Source organism: Apostichopus japonicus, chromosome 11 (genome assembly GCF_037975245.1).
Source record: "Apostichopus japonicus isolate 1M-3 chromosome 11, ASM3797524v1, whole genome shotgun sequence".
In the NCBI taxonomy this organism is placed as follows: Eukaryota; Metazoa; Echinodermata; class Holothuroidea; order Aspidochirotida; family Stichopodidae; genus Apostichopus; species Apostichopus japonicus.
In genome coordinates, this window is record NC_092571.1 from 12,910,310 (window position 1) to 12,929,161 (window position 18,852).

Genomic DNA, 18,852 nt, shown 5'->3' on the forward strand with positions numbered 1-18,852 from the left:
TGGTTGACATTAATTGATTTTAAATACCTTCCTCGCTGCTTGGTATAGAGTTGATATTAAATGGAGGAGAAACTCTTCTGTCACCTCCCACTGGAAGTCTCTTGTAACTGATCGTCTTGCAGTGGGGATTGGGATGGTGTGGGGAGCTGACTGCGTCATGCTGAGATTCGAGTGAAACGCCATCTTGAACTTCTATCTTGGCTTGCATCCAAAGTTCGTTCCTGGACCGGAACAATGTTGCCTTTCTGACTGATGATTCCATTTTTTTGTCTAGCCATAGTTAAGATCTTCCTGGAGTAAATGTACCCCAAATTTAGTCAAAATAATCCAGGGTAGTAGATAAGTTGATTGATAAGAAGCTGTTAATGGACATTCAGTTAAGAATGAACATTTCAACTCTGTGCTTGTTTAGTGCAATTAGCCAATCAGTAGAGAGAATCCCCATAACTGAAATGCCATAGTGCATATACAGAAGGCGCTCTCTATCCAGATTGCGCTCTATATACAGATGGCGCTCTCTATTTTCGAAATGTGCTAATATATCATCTAGTTGAAAAACATGCAGGTAAATACCTAACCACCAAATAACAGAAATGCAGCAGATTAAATACTGACTCTTCCCTAGGGTGGTCGAGTAAAAATCCTACGTAATATACTTCATAAACACAAACACTATGTTTCTTGCCGATATCTGATGCTACCACTCCCACATCCCTCATCCACATTTTATGCCTAGGTCTGACATATATAGCAACTTGTGTGAGGGGGTAACTTTACTTTACTCTTATCTCGGGATACATTTTCCTAAAGAGACGTTATGTTTTATCTAAGGAGAGGCATTGTAACAATTTTGGTTAGTACAACTGCCACTAATGTAAACACAGTGTGAAAGTGCACAATGTAAAGTGCTGAACACTTCAAACTATAGAGCTGAAATGTTTCCTTATAAATCTCTTTAGAAATAGCAAGAAATAAAACTAAGGCCAACATAAGAGAATATTTGTCTCTAAATATCTAGAATGATATATTGACAATACGAAATGTCAATAATGACCAGTCGTGCTGCCGACATTGTATTTATGAGGTAGATTTGTATTAAATAGATGCAATTTTGACATTCGATAGTGCATTTGACATTATCTATTCGGTGTTATTCTTAAATGGCTGATCATTTAAACCAGGAGTTCCCTAACTGGGGTGCATGAACCACACGGGGTGCGTGAGTCCATCCCAGGGGGTTCGTGAGACGTTTCTGAAAGTCAAATCTAGAGTACTTTTTGTTGAACTAAAATCTGATATAACATATAATTCAGTAATGTACAAAAGTCGTACCTATCGACAAACTCTTTTCGCGTTCCATGCGCATATATTGCCAGAGTAGTACCGTACCGTGCATGTGATAAAAAACAGGAGCATCCGTCTCATCGTGTGTGATGGGTGATCGATGCGTGATACAATTCGTGATCTGATCTTGAAGTTTCCAGATAAATATTTGTTCATCTCTTTTTTTTGTTTTTATTACAATATTACACCATGAACTTGATCCTTTACGAAGCACTGTTATGCGTATTATAGTATAATAATGACTCAGATCGGGTCTCGAAAGTTGGGGATTCGTGGACATCTCTGACATCCACAGGATAAAGTTAGGGAAACCCTGATATAAACCTACTGCGCTGACTCGTTTCCTTAGAAATAGCAACAAATAAACCAAAGCCAACATAGAAAATAATTGTGCCTAAATAATATCATGAAGGATAAATTCACTACGAAATGTCAATAATAGCAAATGCTCTGCCGAAAATGTATTTATTGGGTTAATGTTTTACAAAGCTACATTTTAATTAGACTGAACCCTGATGCCATTATTAAATGACATATAATCGGGGAGCTGTGAGGTCTATACCTGGCTACAAAAATTTCAATACCCATATTAGCTACTTCTTAATACGTTTAAATCTAGTACAGAAATACCGTGTGTCTTCCATTATTCTTTTGGAAAACGTAACAGGGTTTCTTTAAATTTCACTTTCTCTATTGGACGTTATCTTCCTTTATAGAAGTCGAGTTTTGTATTACCTCATCTTAACAAACTGCATATATAAGCAACTGGCAATAAGAGAAAAAAACGAACTGTGTACGTACCTTACACAACAAGGGTTCAGAAACCACACGTTTAATGTATTTCCCTTCGTTCCATACTCACTATCCAAATGACTAGTATCACCATAGAGCTCTCGAGTTATCATAGTGGCATCTCTTTCACGTCTGAACAACGTAAAATAGTACGACAGGAAAGTAACGGTCCTATTAGCAGGATTATTTGCTTTGAATGACATACCAGTCAAACTTGTTTCTTCAAAGAGCAGTATATACCTCATTCAGTTACGTTTTGCATACAGCTAGGCTTTGGCATTCTATAGTAAAGGTGATTTACATTGTTCATGAAAATTAAAGCCATTTACTTGCAACTAATAGAAATAAGCAATCAAAAGTCGGGTGATATTCTTTCGAGATGAAACTGTTATCGGTTGTACAACGCAAACAGATCTACAGTATTCTTTGAAAAGCTGAAAGCATACCCAGTCGCTTTACCAGAATGATTGATCTAAGTAAGGGTTTCCCTAACTTTATCCTCCCACGAACCCCCAGTGGATGTCAGAGTTGTCCACGAACCCACAATTTTTCGAGACATGATCATTATTATTATACTACAATAAGTATAACAGTGCTTCGTAAAAGATCAAGTTCATAGTGTAATATTGTAGAGGTTGTCGATAGGTACAACGTTTGTACATGACTAAGCTATATGATATATCAGATTTTAGTTCAACAAAGAGTACTCTAATTTTGACTTTCAGAAACGTCTCACGAGCCCCATGGGATGTAATCACGCACCCCTGGGGGTTCATGCACCCAAGTTATAGGGAACCCCTGATCTACGTGATAACTTCCTGCACAAATGAAGCTAAGTACAGTCATTATATGGATGATATTAATATCAAAAACATTCTTGGGAAGTTCCGCAACAAAACATACCATTGGGCATAATAACTTTGCTACATTACTTGTAGTTATAGGATGACACCTGGAAATAGTCGAATTGCAGCTCAATCATTTCTGGTTTTCGTGCTAAAGTTTATTCTAGTGTGACTTTCATGTGTTAAAGATATGTCACAGATTTTAGTTTCATCTGACGAGAAATGAGAGAGATAATTTTAATCTAACAAGACACAGAAATATTTTTCTAGTTAAAATTAAATTACTATACTACATTCTGTATGATGTCCAATGTTTGTATATGATTGCAGGAAAATAATGACTTTTCAAAAGTTTACTTTTATAGCCTGAATGACCAACGTTAGAAATAAAATAAAATAAAACACATATAGTACTGGGTCTTTGAGCAGAACTTATACGAATTCACATTTGATTTTGGGTGATATACTACACAGGAATGGAACACGGAGAGGGTTAAATTACGTCATTTCTGAAATTTGCAAGTTAATGGGATGTAGTTTTAAAGTTAAACATGCGACTAGTTATAGGAAAAGAAGAATGTGTAAAAATAGTGCATTTTCACAGTAAAGATAACAGACTCTTTAATAACCCCAGATAAGCAACACGTTCCTTTATGACTACTTTACAATTTTCCTTAACACTTTGCAAAGTTTGTTCGTTAACATCAATTGTTGAAAAATTATCAATGTTAGTTCTGTTACCACGAAATCTGATAATGGATCAAAGTAAACATTAATAACGGTGATTACTTGTATATTAGGTAAACCCAGTGTCATATGAAGGGTGTGTGTATGGCAATGGCCATCCGATCCAACTGTAACACCTTTTGGAATTCTGAATTACTAATTCCAGTGAATCAAATCCCTAGCCAGGGACTCGTAACGTGCGGCAGTTTAGGTATCTGAGTCTATTAAGTAGTTTCTTTTGGTCCTAGCGTAAACTTCAAGCAGCCTTTTGTTTGTAGAAGAATTTCTTTATTATTGTTCAGCTTACTTCGAAATCATCAATGGCATTGTAACGAAAGCCCATGCATATTGCAATTAGAACTTTAAAAGAAAATAGCATTAATTTCCTGGTTGCTGCGTAACCAAAGACATTGTTAGCTTATTGTACATGTGAGTTAATATTATTCATAGCGATTATGTGAGGAAGATTGATTGTAAGATAACCCAAGTTCGGTTGCGAAGTAAGCAATGAGATGATGCAGAGGATAGATCAGTGGATTGATAACCTGCTGTTTCGAGTTCGAGTCCACCTCAAGCTACAGAAGTCGTTTTCACTTGAAGATACCCCTCTTTAGAATCTTTATATATTAATTCAAAGGTATATTGTATCAGCTGACGTGGTGGCTAGTGCGACAAAGGGTGACGAAAGAGTCATTTCCTTGTTGGTCGTGTAAATCGTGCTATAGGACTCAAGGCACATCGGGGTTCATAACGCCCCGGTGGTGGCATGACACTTTTTGCGGCCTAGGTTGCGTGTCCATGTCTTCCTTGATGTCACAAAAGAACCCTGGAGGATGCGAAGCGAGTCGGTCAAATCGACAAGAAACGACGTAGGTGGAATGCGTGAATCCTTGCCTATGAATGTTTGCAGCCACCGTCCACTGAAAACGTGACCTGATAAAGCGCTATTCTCCTAATATTGAATGTAAGGGTGCTGTTAAAGGCCATTGTTATATTTCCTACGAAATAGCACAGAGTTTAATACTAGCGCCATCATTTATTCGGAAACTTTTCCTTCCTATGATTGGCCTGGTTGAATGCAGCTCAATTAACTCTACTACGACCTTACTTACTTCAATATATATGGTGAAAACACTATAGACAGATTAATAAAATCTAGGAGGGCTAGGACCACTATCGAAATGATAAGAAATAAATCGGCAATTTTGTTTGCGATTTAAAACTGAAAATCAGTCCATCAAAAGTGACCGTGATAATATTTTGATTGACTGTTAATAATGTCTACTCCAATGCCAGAGTACCCCCTTATATAGAAAATGACCAGTCAGATGAAATTCAACTGTAACAACAAATAAACCACAACACATCATTTTCCTTGAATCGCAATATACAGCTTTATATATAGTAGTACTATGACATATATTGCCACAATACTGTGTTCATCATTCTAGACTCCTTCAAACTCAGTAAATAGCTTTATAGCATTACCATGACATATATAAACACAGCATTGAGCTCATCATTCTAGTCTCCTTTAAACTCAATACACAGGTTTATAGTAGTACTGCCGCATATAAACACAATACTGAGTTCATCATTCTAGTCTCCTTTAAACTCAATATACAGCTTCATAGTAGTACTATTACATATATCCGACAATATATCAAATGACTTCATCATTCTAGTCTCCTTCAAACTCAGTTAAAAGATTTATAGTAGTACTATCACATATAAACACAATACTGAGTTCATCATTCTAGTCTCCTTCAAACAACACTATATACAGCTTTATACTAGTTATATCACATATAAACACAGCATTGAGTTCATTCCAGTCTCCTTCAAACTCAATATAGCTTTATACCAGTAAACACAATACTGGGTTCATCATTCTAGTCTCCTTCAAACTCAGTTTACAGATTTATAGTAGTACTATCACATATAAACACAACACTGAGTTCATCATTCTAGTCTCCTTCAAACAACACTATATACAGCTTTATAGTAGTACTGCCACATATAAACACAAATACTGACTCACTGAGTTCATCATTCTAGCCTCCCTTAAACTCAATATACAGCTTTATACTAGTAATATCACATATAAACACAAATACTGAGTTCATCATTCTAGTCTCCTTCAAACTCAATACACAGCTTTATACTAGTAATATCACATATAAACACAATACTGAGTTCATCATTCTAGCCTCCTTCAAACTCAGTATGCAACATTCCCGTCTCTTCCTGTATCGCATACAATCACAAGACAAGGTCAAAATAGTTGACGGCAATATAAAACATTTCAGTGGTACTGACATTTGTAAAATTGTTGAGCCTGTTGATCATTCTTCGTCAATGCAGTGACTTTCTATACCGCAGAGCATGACCCTGGTTAAACTCAAAAGGCAGTATTGATGTAGAATTAATGTATCAGCATACAATGGCGCTACTTAAATCATTATTTCGATCTCTTTCTATCCCATTATACAAAATAGAAGTTAAATAATGGGTACATAACCTGTAGTTCCCTTGAAACTCCTTAATTCTATTTCATCAACTTCTACCCTTACGTTATTCTGAATGAGTCTAATGTCGATTTCATTAATCTCACCTCCCACAGCAGACGCTCATGCATAACATATTTAATAGCCACTGTCTCAAGAGAAGATATTATTTATTTCATAGACTGCCATTAAATAAAAAATGAAACTTATATGAATCCCTGATATAGATTTTAATTTCCCACACATATATATATATACCAACATATTATTAATCATCTAGCCATGGCGTCCATGCACCATTGTGTAAGCTTGGATTGCTTCTTTGGTCAATATGATATTTTAATGGTTCTACTGCCTGCTTTTGATAGTGTCCTAGTTTTCTAAGCATCCTAAAGACTTTTCCCGTGAAATTTAAGGCTAGATTATTCATCTCTTTTGGATCTTTCTTGATGTTGTAGAGGCGAATCGGATCCTGATCGTCATAGATGAAAAGCTTCTTTACTGAACTCTCGGGAGGTAGATAGCGTCGCCCAGTACCTTCAGTAAATAAATAAATAAAGAAGAAGAAGAAGAAGCGGAAAATGAATGTTGGGTGTCTTCGTTGGCGTTCAACAGTTGCGGGGGGGGGGAGGGGGAGGGGGAGTGGGGGGGGCGGGTGGCGGAGAAGTCAGATATGAAAACTACATAGGGGTTCAAAGATCAAACCTTCATTTTAGAAGATGAAATCCATCTCAAAACATTTGGTAGTGTGTTGATTCTTTGGTTGATTGACTGATTGATTGATCGATAGACGGATGGACAGACGGATGGATGGATGTATGGATTGACTGACTAAGTGAGTACGGCTGACTGATTGATTGATTGATCGATAGACGGATGGACGGGCGGATGGATGGATGGATGAACTGATTGACTGACTGAGTGAGTACAGACTGACTGATTGATTGATTGATCGATCGATTGTTGGTTTGATGGACTCATGGTCAGGATTGAATCTCATGAATGAATACTTTACCAGGTCCTCCCGTCATTAGTTTCCAGTCTCCTATTCGTATAGCTGCCCTCAGTGTTGCATTGAATGGTAACTTGTTCAACGGTCCCCACTCTTTCATGTCTTTTGTCCTCCAATCTCTAACGTGTGCAAATGGGTGAATGTTATGCAATATAACAACTCGTGGTGATCGACGCAAAGACCTTAAAATAAATAGTGGAAAACAAAGGCATACTATTATTATAGAAATACCTCGTTTCATTTTATTATTCCTACATCAAGTTAATATCCTGTAGCGAGGTATGCAAATAAGATATTTTCAACTTTGTTGACAATTTGCTTCGTTATCTAAGCTTAAAGGCATTGAAGACTCGCCCCAAACAGCGTGCCGCCATCTTTTAAAAGCTAACTTTCCATTGCTTGCAAGTGAAGTTTTTCTCTTGTCGCTACAAAATGCAGACAGTGGTGAAACGTGAAACCTTGTTATCTTTAGCTGAACCTGAGATGTCCATCGCTGTATCGTTTGTACACTGTGCTGTGGGTATTGACCGTAGCTGCATGTACTGACTGTACACTAGTGTCTAATGACCGACGGTAGCAAGCTGTGTGTGCATTTCTGTGATCGATGGTGGTGTCTAACACTTCTGTTACACCTCATTCGAAACTAGGTCAGATTACCGGCATGAGACGTTTCTTTTTGCGCGAGTCTTCACACCATTTAAACGTATTGTACTAGTCAAGCCTATGAATTAATTTTGTATCGAATTATTCTAAACTCAAATATATAAAATAAACGTTGCTTCAGTGTGTAAATGGCATATACACGGTTTCGTCCTCTTGGGACTCACCAGGCGAATTTAGGAATCGAACCCCGGATCTTGTGTCACAGACCGAAGTCCGTACCACTCGACCACAGTGATTCTACTGGTGTGTGAATGCGTATAAACTGGCTTTGTATAACTGTCAATGAGGGCGTATTACCCAAGTGTTATGATTGTATACAGAGTGCAGCCCGGGTGCTTTGAATCTGACAATTTACATATGATAACCATTCTTTAAATATATTTATATATAGTACCGTATACTAACGTGATGCTCTTCCAAACGTTGTAACCATCCAGTGATTTACTAAAGCTTTTTTTCAAGCTTCCTCCTGCCACGCCCTCTATTAAAGTCGGGAACCAGTCAGAGATGTGCATTAATCCATGGTAGGAGGAACCTCGTACTTTTCTAGGGAGGAGTGGACTATGGACAAACCCCACAGCTCTTATACCTCCCTCCCATAGTCTTCCTTTGCCCCCACGGAGAGGCCAGTTACTAGCCATATGCTTGACCGAACCACCGTTATCTGTAAATGACGGTTTGGGTAAACATTTACATAATAGCAATATTTTTACATCTTTAGTTTTAAAATGATTTCTTTCTTTCATTGACCGGTTATCATGCAGTTAAAATTTTAAAAATGTTATTAATAATTACCAGTAAGAAAGTGTAATGCTTAACACCGCACCCCCCCCCCCGGATACCCCGTCCCCGACCTCCCTCCTATTGTCAGAGTAATATTTTGTGAAATAAATTATTTTGACGCCGTCGAAAATAATCAAATATCTTACCTGTGGAGAATATAATCACAGAGTTATCGTAAAGTTGGTGCACTATTAACGCCTTGACGATACTTTTAACTGCAAGATCTAGAGCTGCGACTCGGCCTAAATAATGGAGTCTATCTCTGTTGTTTACCTTTCTCTTGAAATCTCTCAAATACTTTTTAGGTAGTTTGTCTGGTTTGTGTACCATTTGAAATGGTAAGTAAAGAAACAATGGCTGTTTAGGAAATTAAAAACAAAACAATATATGTAAATATATGTAAAAATATATATATATATATATATATATATATATATATATATATATATATATATATATATAAATATATATACATTTATATAGTCGAATGAAAAGTACAAAAATGTCCTTTTTGACCGGAAATTCCAATATATTTTCTAAAAACAATACTCCTTATTATGTCAATTATGAGTCATATCTTATTTCTCTGGTTTTCTCTACTAAAATCTTCTTTTGGAGTTTACGTGGTTTTCTTAATAATATATATATATATATTATATAAAATAAATCAATTATGATTGTCGACATATTTGCTGATATCATTTTCACAAAGGCCTGAGACATTACACTTATACTTACCTTTTTCTTTTTGTGTTTTCGTATTATATCGATAGCTCTTTCGGTGTATAATTCCGCCGAGAATTTTCCTATGTATTTCGTTGTAGCATTTTCGTTTTCATAGAGATTATTTCCTGACGTAGCAGTTCTATTTGGTAGTTTTTTGTCGTATACAATCGACCTCTCATAAGTATAATGATCACTTGTTCCGAGAACAATACCTAAAGAAATTTAAAAAAAATAAATAAACGGAATTAAAGTAATTATTATGTATTACTCTTTTAAGTGATTAAATTTCATTCTTATGCATGCCGGCGAAAAGTGACTTGGTGCAAAATGAACTCTGATTGGATCTTTAGAAGATTTTTCTTTCTGTTTGGAGTAAAACCGTATACCCTATCATTTTTGCTCCTTGAAAGCAGTTGAATTCACACTTCAAAAGAGTGATACTTCCGTGGACACTTTAAAACTTACAGAAAACGCCCAATCCTTGGAATTGAGAGTTTATGTTACTGCTGCTTCGCTATCTATATGTTGGCACACTCCATATATGGTCTACATCTAGGTGCCGAAAAGCAACAGGAGATCCTCTTTGACGATATTATAACAAACAGGATCTGTTGAGGGTTACCTCCCCCCCCCCCCATCCTCACCCACCACACCCCTCTTTTCTTTGGCTTGGATGGTGACTAGCATGATAAAAAGTACATCTGGTGCAAGAAATGAGGTAAATTTAGACAACTGAAGTCCTTTCCATGACAGCACACGACAACTGTTCACTGGTTAGTAAGGAGGCCTGTTTTACAAGAAACGAAAAGTCTGAGCCAAGGGCGTAGGAACCGGGGGGCTGGGGGCGCCAGCCCCCCCAGTGAAAAATATGGTGGGGCGGAAGTATCATTCCGCCGCCCCCCCCCCCCCGCTTCGCAAGTCAGAAAACCCCTTTTTCATTTCCAAATGAGAAAAAAATAGTCTCATTTGGAGCACCAAATTGCATCTAAGGCCAGGTGAAAATGCAAAATTATTTACAAAATGGAGTGGGTGTTGAAGTGTGCTATATTGCACCAAATTGCATCTGAGGCCACCTGAAAATGCCAAAAAAATCCAAAGGGGAGAGGGACACCCCCTCACCCTTACACCCCTCCCCAGGCCGGCCATCAATCTTCACCCCCCCCCCCACTCAAAAGTACCTTCCTACGCCACTGGTCTGAGCTCTCATGAATATAAAAACCTACATGGTTTACGGAATATTGAAGGTGTTATAAATGTCCAACGTGTCAGCTTTTCAGTGAGAGTTTTTTTTTGGTTTTTTTGCACAAGGATTAATTCGTACCGAACGTGCAAAAAATAAAAAAAATAGCGAAAACTATCTAATATTTTACATACTGACGGAATTGATATTATTTCTTACCAAAAAAGCTATCAAACCCCCTTCTTGTTGGTAGACAAGCCCGTTTAGCCATACCAAGGTGCCATTTTCCTATAGCGTGAGTTACGTAACCTTGCTTCTGTAACAGCTCTGGTAGAAGCGTCTCGTTCAATGGTAGGCAAATATTCTCTCCTGGAGAAAAATTAGTGTGCTGGGTCCCCATTCTGATCTGTAATGACACAAAATATTGATGCTAAAGTTATCATGTCTATAGTATAATGTAACGCAGTATGATACAATTTTTTTAAATATGAAACTAAGAATAATTGAAATTTATGTTTAACATCTCCCCATCCCCTTACTTTGCCCTGAACAACCTGACCCCACGCGCCCACTGCGAAAATAATATTATATTTAAAATTAATAGGAAGGCGCAAATTTGTTGTCAGCCCAGATTGTTCTGACCGATTATGATAGTGACATGATTTCAACTATAGACTTATCTATTGTGAACAGGGTGGAAAGAGGGCGGCAGAGAAGTACAGCTGGGACGGTGCGGAATATTATAAATCATGACTAACAGGGATACAGTTATTGCAAGAAACGAAAAGACTAGCACAGTTTAGAAGCAAAAATATTAGAAAGTCATCCAAGGAGATCCAGAGATTCTCACAACCATTCGCCATCTTTAATGGCGTGTAATTGAGGGGGGTCTTTTGGAATACCGGTCAGTGATACTCGGGAATCCATCCAGGTGATCACAATCTACCGCGTATTAGGCATTGCCCCCATTGTTTGATTACTATTTGGTCTGCAACTTTGACTGATATAATAACATACAGCAGCTAGATATGATCAGATCTGGAAAATACATTTCTTGGTGGGAAATACATCAAATGAAGAATTAAAGGGATATTCCTGTAATAGACAATGCAGAAATAGCAAGGAAGACCAAAGTATTCAACAAATATATATATATATATATATATATATATATATATATATATATATATATATATATATATATATATATATATATAGTTAACACAGTTAATGAATTTCACCTCGCTGATTAGAATATGTTCTTCTTTCGTTATTCAAAGAACAAATTTGCTTCTGGAATATCCTCTAATAGATAAATCTGTTTGATATAGAAATTATGATGATGATAATGATTATGATAATACTAAATAAAACTAAAATCAATTGTGCAAGAAGAAATCATATTGGGTGGTTCATAACTTCATACTTTGTTTTTCCTCTTTTTCAGCCTAAAAATATGTGTTATCGCTTTCTCCTCGGAATTGATGCAGGTGGAAAGTCGACTTAACTTTAACATATATATAATCTGAATATAAAGCGGCATATGGTTGTAGTAAAGATATTTACTGTCTCTACCGTTGCTAGATTCAATCGTTTTATTATTTTATTATTGGTATTTGTATCACTAAAACTGTTAGCAATTTATATTGATTTCGATCTTCAATTGTTTTTTGTATCAAAATGTGAATTTATTTCTTTAAAGCAAGCCATTTTATGTTGCAATGGACTGTTCCTTAAAAACTGACGTTTTTTTTTTTGGCTGTTGTAATAATCTGTTGTTACGAAACACACATGTTAAGGAAATGAACTGAACTTAAGAATGAAATCAGGCTACATTGCGAAGGTTTACCAGGTGGTGAAACAATACACATTACATAAAACGTTGTTCATTCATACTTAGTAAAGATTCCTAAATCCTATTGGTCCATTCAGATCAGCTGACCGTGGTTAATCCTGTGAGTAACGCACGGTAAAATTACGGGGCATCACTTTAATAAATCTTTGGTTATATGTAACCAAAAATGTTTTGTTTTATGATTTTTCCCCCACACAAATGGTAGTGTATGAATGAACGGGGTCGCTGGATGCACTCGGGCTCCGCCCTCGTGCATCGCTTGCATTATCCCCCGATCGTGCATTAATCCTGTGAGTAACGCACGCTAGACCGTTGATTAACCCCTTATTTACAAGCATGTTCCCTGCCCGACGATTGAACCTTGAACTTAAGGTAAACCTTAAATGGTGATTTCAGCGGAATTTCAGCGTTTACCTTTTATAGTAAAAACAAAACAAAAACCAGGGACACTTTTAATGCTAAAGTTATGTTTTTAGCTATCCCGGCATCATATTCAAATCTAAAACATTTATATCAACAGGCTAAACTATAGTAATGACGTCATCGCCTCAGTACACATCGACCCATTTATAACTTAACCAAAAAACAAAAAAAAATTTTTTTTTTTTTTTATAAATTTAGATTATTAACAGAGTACCCTTGGATTGCATTCGTTGATGTGCATTTTTAGGCATGAAATTGATTTTCTCTATATCCTTTAAAACAAGTGGTATGGATATATTATACCTCAATTAATTAATGTTGCATTGACCGAACATAGTGGTTTGACTTTTAGCAAGGGCAGATTCCATTGGCTGCACAGCGGTGCGAGTCTGTTACTGTTGTTACTGTTAATGTTATACTGATGTTGCAGCCCAAACGTTAACGGTTGCTGCGATTAGGCTTATATCCTGTTAATATTACTGCTACTGCTGTTGATTGAAAAAAAAAAGTGACATAACCTCTTGAGTGTGTATGAGCTCTAATGAGGTTGGGCAAGTAAGCATAATCTCGACTAATTCATTTGAAATATGTTCAGATTTCCTTTTCTTCTTCTGATCCACCCATTCAATTATTATACAAAATCTTTAAACATGGAACATGTGAAATCTAGAAAGGTGATCTAATAGTGAGGCCAGACGGAAGCGAAAGCTCGGTGTTCCTATCTTGTGAATACATTGTTATCGCGTCTGACATCGTGCAGTATCGATCCATGAACCCTTAGTTTCACCTTAACATTTCCAGAAGAAAACATTTGAAACTGTTTTATCAAAAGGAGAAGTACACATCTACCACATGACCTTAGACATGTTCTTCCGGTTTACAAGAAATTACAAGCTGGTGAGGAACTGCTGTCTCAACACCCAATACTCATAGCTAGTACAGTAACTACTGTTCATGTTCCACAACCGTGCACCAGTAACTACTACGCTTTGTTCGCAACACGGTAACATGTGTTACAGTTGGCATGGTAATTACTGGAAAGCTGTTACACTTTGAACTACGAGTCCGACAGGTGAAAATTTGCAGTAATTTAAAAAAAAATAATAATAATAATAATTTTAAATTTTTTAAAAACAATTTAAATTTTAAATTTTAAAATTAAAATTTAATGTTTTAAAATTTGCAGTAAGAAAAAACTTGCAGTAATTACTGTGCCACATGAACACAGCGCAGTAGTAACTGATGCACGGTTGTGGAACATGAACAGTAGTTACTGTACTAGCTATGTGTATTGGCTGGTCTCAAGCTGTCTTCTGGCGAGTTACAAGCCAGAAAAGGGTTGATGTAAAACGACAGTAACCATCAATACATTTTTGTCACTTCAAATCGTCAGGTTTTTCTATTTCATTTCATTTCATTTCAGTTTATTTGTTCTTTTTGTTTGTTTATTTATTTATGTTTGTGGTTGTTGGGGCTGGGGTAGGAGTGAGACGTTTTTTAGTTTTATAAAATCCATAGTTCTATTTTATCATTGACAATTGTTAATTTCGTTCTGAGGTGTGAAATCAATTGATTTATTACAACAAAATATGTCAACTCGATCGTAATTTGTCATTTGAATATATGAATATTCATAAACCAGTTTATGGTGACACCCATATTTACAGACACTACGATGACATCACGATATGAAATTCACTTCTTAACCAAACCTGTAATTTTCATGTAATATGTAAAAGCCATTTTCTGTTTTACAATCATTCAAACGTTTAGGTAAAATCCCACGTGATCGAACCAATTCCTATAGCTACATGACTGAGCAAGACGATGTTTTCACGAGGATTCACTGAGACTAGGTGTAAGTTAAGTGCTTGAAACACCAAACACTGTTTTTTTTTCTCAAATAAATTCTTTGTATTTCAATCCTGAGATGTGTATTCATTTTTATGAATTATTTTTCATTTGTTTTAATTACTCTTCGTTTGTACTTTCTGGCTCGAGGTTTTCTAACAGGTGGAAAGAACAAAACGAGAAAACAAAATAAACAACAGAAAAACAAAAAACAAATAAAATCAACAGCAACCTGCAGTCAAAGGATGAATCGATAAACCGATTGTGTGATTCTACGGATTCAGATACGGTAACCATAGAAACGTATGCGACAAGAAAGTCAACATGACTTAAGTTAACCTGAATTGATGACCGCGTTGTCCTTATAAATCGGAAGTCAAATCGGGTAGATAAACAATGATATCGAACAAACCTTTTTTTGCTTTTTAGAAATGCGATCACCCAATGTCTTTCACAAATGTGTTAAGTAGTTTGGCCGATGAGGTGTTGCACATTGACCCCGACCAATCTCATATATTAGGGTTATACAGTTTTGTTCGGGTGCAGTCCGTGGGGACAATGACCTCAAAATAAGACTCACACGTGACGTCAAGAGGTGTCTTTTCAAACTTGCTGTTTTGTTCTGCATGTGGTCTGTATGTGTAACCATATACTTGAACTTTAATGGTAAAGATTATTTGCTGTAAGCAAACAACCAAACCGAATTAATTAATTAATTTTTCATTTCTTATTGACCTAACTTAGTTGCATTTCCTATTATTCGATTCTTTGTACGAATTTAGAAATAAAAGCAAGAATCAAACCACATTCTTATCATTCCAATCGGAAGTTTGTTATCAGCTCATTCGATATAATTGTATTGTCGGATCTCACTATTGTCTCTTCTTAATTAAGCTATAACACAAACCCATTCTATTTATAATTCACCATTGTTTCATTTACCACGTTTCTTATCAGCCCATTCGACATATTTCTATTTTCAAGTTTAAACCACAGATTTACCCCTTAGTTTAACACGTCAGTCTTTATATTGTTAATTTCAGCGTATTTATATATACCGAAAATAATTTTAAACGATTATAATGGAAAACCTTAGATAAGCTAGATTAAATTGATTAATTAATAAGGGGACGGATCTCGTATAGAAATTCCTGTTAACAATCATGTACGTCATATCGCATGATCTACCTATTTATAGGCGTATTTTCTAATATAAACTTAATTACCATTTTTGTTTAAATTTCCTCTCATTGAAAAGATTTTTTCCAGCCCTCATTTGCCCCTTTCCAATTTCCTCTCTATGAAAATAATTCATCTCTTTTCCCTTTCGCCGCCTTCATTTTCTTTCCCTTACTCTCCTCTATTCCTCAAATGTTCACCCCTATCCCCCTTCTCACCAATCTCCACCGTCCCAAAACGCACTCGCATCTCCATTTGGTCCGAAACAATTAACGAGGTTACTTCAGCGCTGTAGACCTTACTTGTTGTGTTTTGCGAAACTTAGGTACCTGAAAAAAATATTCTTGGTCTATCGAGTTGGTAAAATAAACAGCATCTGGCAAATCAGTGACAGACTGAAAAATTGGTGATATTTTTGATGACCCAAACCAAGAAAATTGACGATTTATTTAAAAATGAGGTGTGTAGTAAGGTCATATATTGTGGGCCTGTAAAGATGTCAACGGTCCAATAATTTCAATAAAGTTCTTTTATTCGGCAGGAATATTGATTGCATTGACTTTCACCTGCTCACCAGGAAAGATGATGTTTATATATATATATATATATATATATATATATATATATATATATATATATATATATATATATATATATATATATATATATATATATATATATATATATATATATATATATATATATCTATATATATATATATATATATATATATATATATATATATATATATGTATATATATATATATATATATTGTCTATATATTGTCTATATATATGTATATATATTGTCTATATATATTACATTATGGGATTTAAGCCATATAGAACTTTGTGTGTCCTGTAACGCAGGAGGTGGTAGGCCTATGCATGCTTGTTTACGTCCAGTGTCTAACTGCAAAACACTGCAGAGTAGATTGGCATCACGTACCGTCATACATGTTTCAGGTTCCGGTATTGCACCATTGTCTATACATATGGCCTCCAATATATAAGTACAAATCGATGAGGGTGAGTATAAGTAGGGGCAATTATGCTTAACTATCAATAGCAATACCTGCGGACTCACTATACAATATTCATCTACGTAAAATGGTCCATACTATATACTGAGATGTAAACATATCTCGGCAGTCTACACCTCTTCTGTAGATTGAAATACAACCCCTTCCTCCTTGTAACTTTTACTATGTTAACTATACATGATAACATGACAATAACAATGTCCGATCGATTCTTAAATGGTTAACATATATAAACTATATACGGAAGCACATCGAAATGATATATGAAAGTTTTGTATTGAAATATAGAGTAATAATGAACCCCTTTTAACGATTTTAAGCACTGGATTATCCACAACAAGCTAGCAAACATGTGTCGTTCCCATGTATGTGTGTACTTTGACCCGATAGGTTGATGTTGCAAATATTTACCAACCTTATCTATGTTACGCAACCACTATATGTTGTAACCGATCGCAACCTTGCCCTTATTTTACCAAATAAGTAACAGCAGATTACAATTGGTCAATTGGTACTACAAATCATTTTCACTATATGAAGTCCATATAACGAGTAAACGTATTTAATATTAACAAATACTTGTACTTTTAAGATATTGGTACAAAATGAAAAATCGAAATATATACTTTCAAACTTTCCTCTCTCCCCCACCCCCACCCCCTCTCTCTCTGCATTTTTTGAAACATAACAAAACAACATGAGTATAATCACGAATTAGATGCTGACTGTAATATCTATAGAGTTTGTAATATCGAGAACCTATTGAACAAGTATACCACAGTGAACGACGAAAAACAAGGTGTGTTTTAAGATGTACATGAGCGTGATTACAGTATTTGATTTCCTGTATAACCCTATTACCCTTGTCTGTTTACTTTTGTATAGATCTTGCATCGACTGTATAAGCTTCCACACATATACACTTTATCCAAGAATTACATCAATCACTTACCTGATACCTTCCCGTCATTAGTTGACTTCTAGTTGGTGAACACACGGGCTGGACGTAATAATTCTCAAGTTTTACACCAGTTTCCGCCATTCTGTCGAGAAATGGGGTCTTGGCTAGAGAGCCAGCCTTTGCGTGGTACCCAATGTCGTTCCATCCCAAATCATCGGCAAGGATGAAGATGATATGCGGCGGAGACGACGGTGGCGGTGGCGACGACGGAGAAGATCCATTTTGTTCTAGTCGGTCTTTGGAAGTGGAACTCTTTTTGGATTTCTTGTTGGTAGGCTTTTTCGGTTGGGTTTTCTTAGCTGGTGCAAGTAGAATGTTAACGTTTACAATCATAAGGAACAATAAAATCACCAAGGCGTAACGGTTTGCCATGATGACAATGTCCGGATTACACGGTGGAATGTGTTTGTATCTCGCAAGGTATGCCTCCTATAACCAGGGTGTCTGAACATCTGGGCTGTCGGTGGCCAAATAGAATTGTCTGCAGTGTTCGGGGTGATACTGAGTTAAAGTTGGTTCCTTTCAACTACATCCGTTTGTGACGTATGGGTAAGAATTACTGGTACATATTAGCTATAACAAGTTGATGACAAGTGCAAGGTTGGGCTTGAGAGGTCTATGTATTTATGTATGCCGAGAAATTCGAGCACGATTTGTTTGTTCTGGAATACTAGGTTATACGTGCAATCATTATGGGATGGTAATCTGATCAAAATCTCGACGATGGGAAATGACAAAAATAAATATGGTATGCTTATATTTTGAGATCGTGACAATAGCAGAACGGAAGTTACGTCATTATGATATTTTGAAGGATAACCTTAGGCCAAATTTTGGGTGAATAGATAGATGTGGATCAATAACATTGTTTAAAAAACAAAATCTAGATATTTGCAACTTTACTAGAAATTATAATTGCTGCTACTTAGTTTTAGTTTTTCATAAGTTTTTGTTTTACATCT

The 18,852-nt window shown here is 36.0% G+C and overlaps 1 protein-coding gene across 2 annotated transcripts; it reads right to left on the minus strand.

Annotated features, from left to right (window-relative positions):
• Nucleotides 1-3,215: 3,215 nt before the first annotated feature.
• LOC139976193 (arylsulfatase B-like) lies at nucleotides 3,216-18,487 on the minus strand. 2 transcript variants are annotated; one of them, XM_071984702.1, is made up of 7 exons: nucleotides 17,882-18,466; nucleotides 10,798-10,984; nucleotides 9,411-9,610; nucleotides 8,819-9,029; nucleotides 8,295-8,553; nucleotides 7,230-7,408; nucleotides 3,216-6,751 (listed from the first exon to the last, which is right to left on the minus strand). In XM_071984702.1, exons 1-7 carry the CDS (start codon nucleotides 18,260-18,262, stop codon nucleotides 6,483-6,485), a joined length of 1,686 nt encoding a protein of 561 aa, XP_071840803.1. In that variant the 5' UTR covers nucleotides 18,263-18,466; the 3' UTR covers nucleotides 3,216-6,482. The 2 variants fall into 2 exon arrangements, 1 of the variants encoding a protein (XP_071840803.1); XR_011796030.1 differs by having other exon boundaries at nucleotides 6,611-6,751; nucleotides 8,284-8,553; nucleotides 17,882-18,487.
• Nucleotides 18,488-18,852: the final 365 nt, after the last annotated feature.

Bases quoted from the DNA above. Each gene is read 5' to 3' on its own strand.
- LOC139976193 (XM_071984702.1), bottom strand. From the start codon at position 18,262: ATGGCAAACCGTTACGCCTTGGTGATTTTATTGTTCCTTATGATTGTA. The intron at 10,985-17,881 runs GTAAGTGATTGA...GTGTCATTACAG, and splicing joins TAATGACGGGAAGGTATCAG to ATCAGAATGGGGACCCAGCA. The intron at 9,611-10,797 runs GTAAGAAATAAT...AAATTTCTTTAG, and splicing joins GGGGTTTGATAGCTTTTTTG to GTATTGTTCTCGGAACAAGT.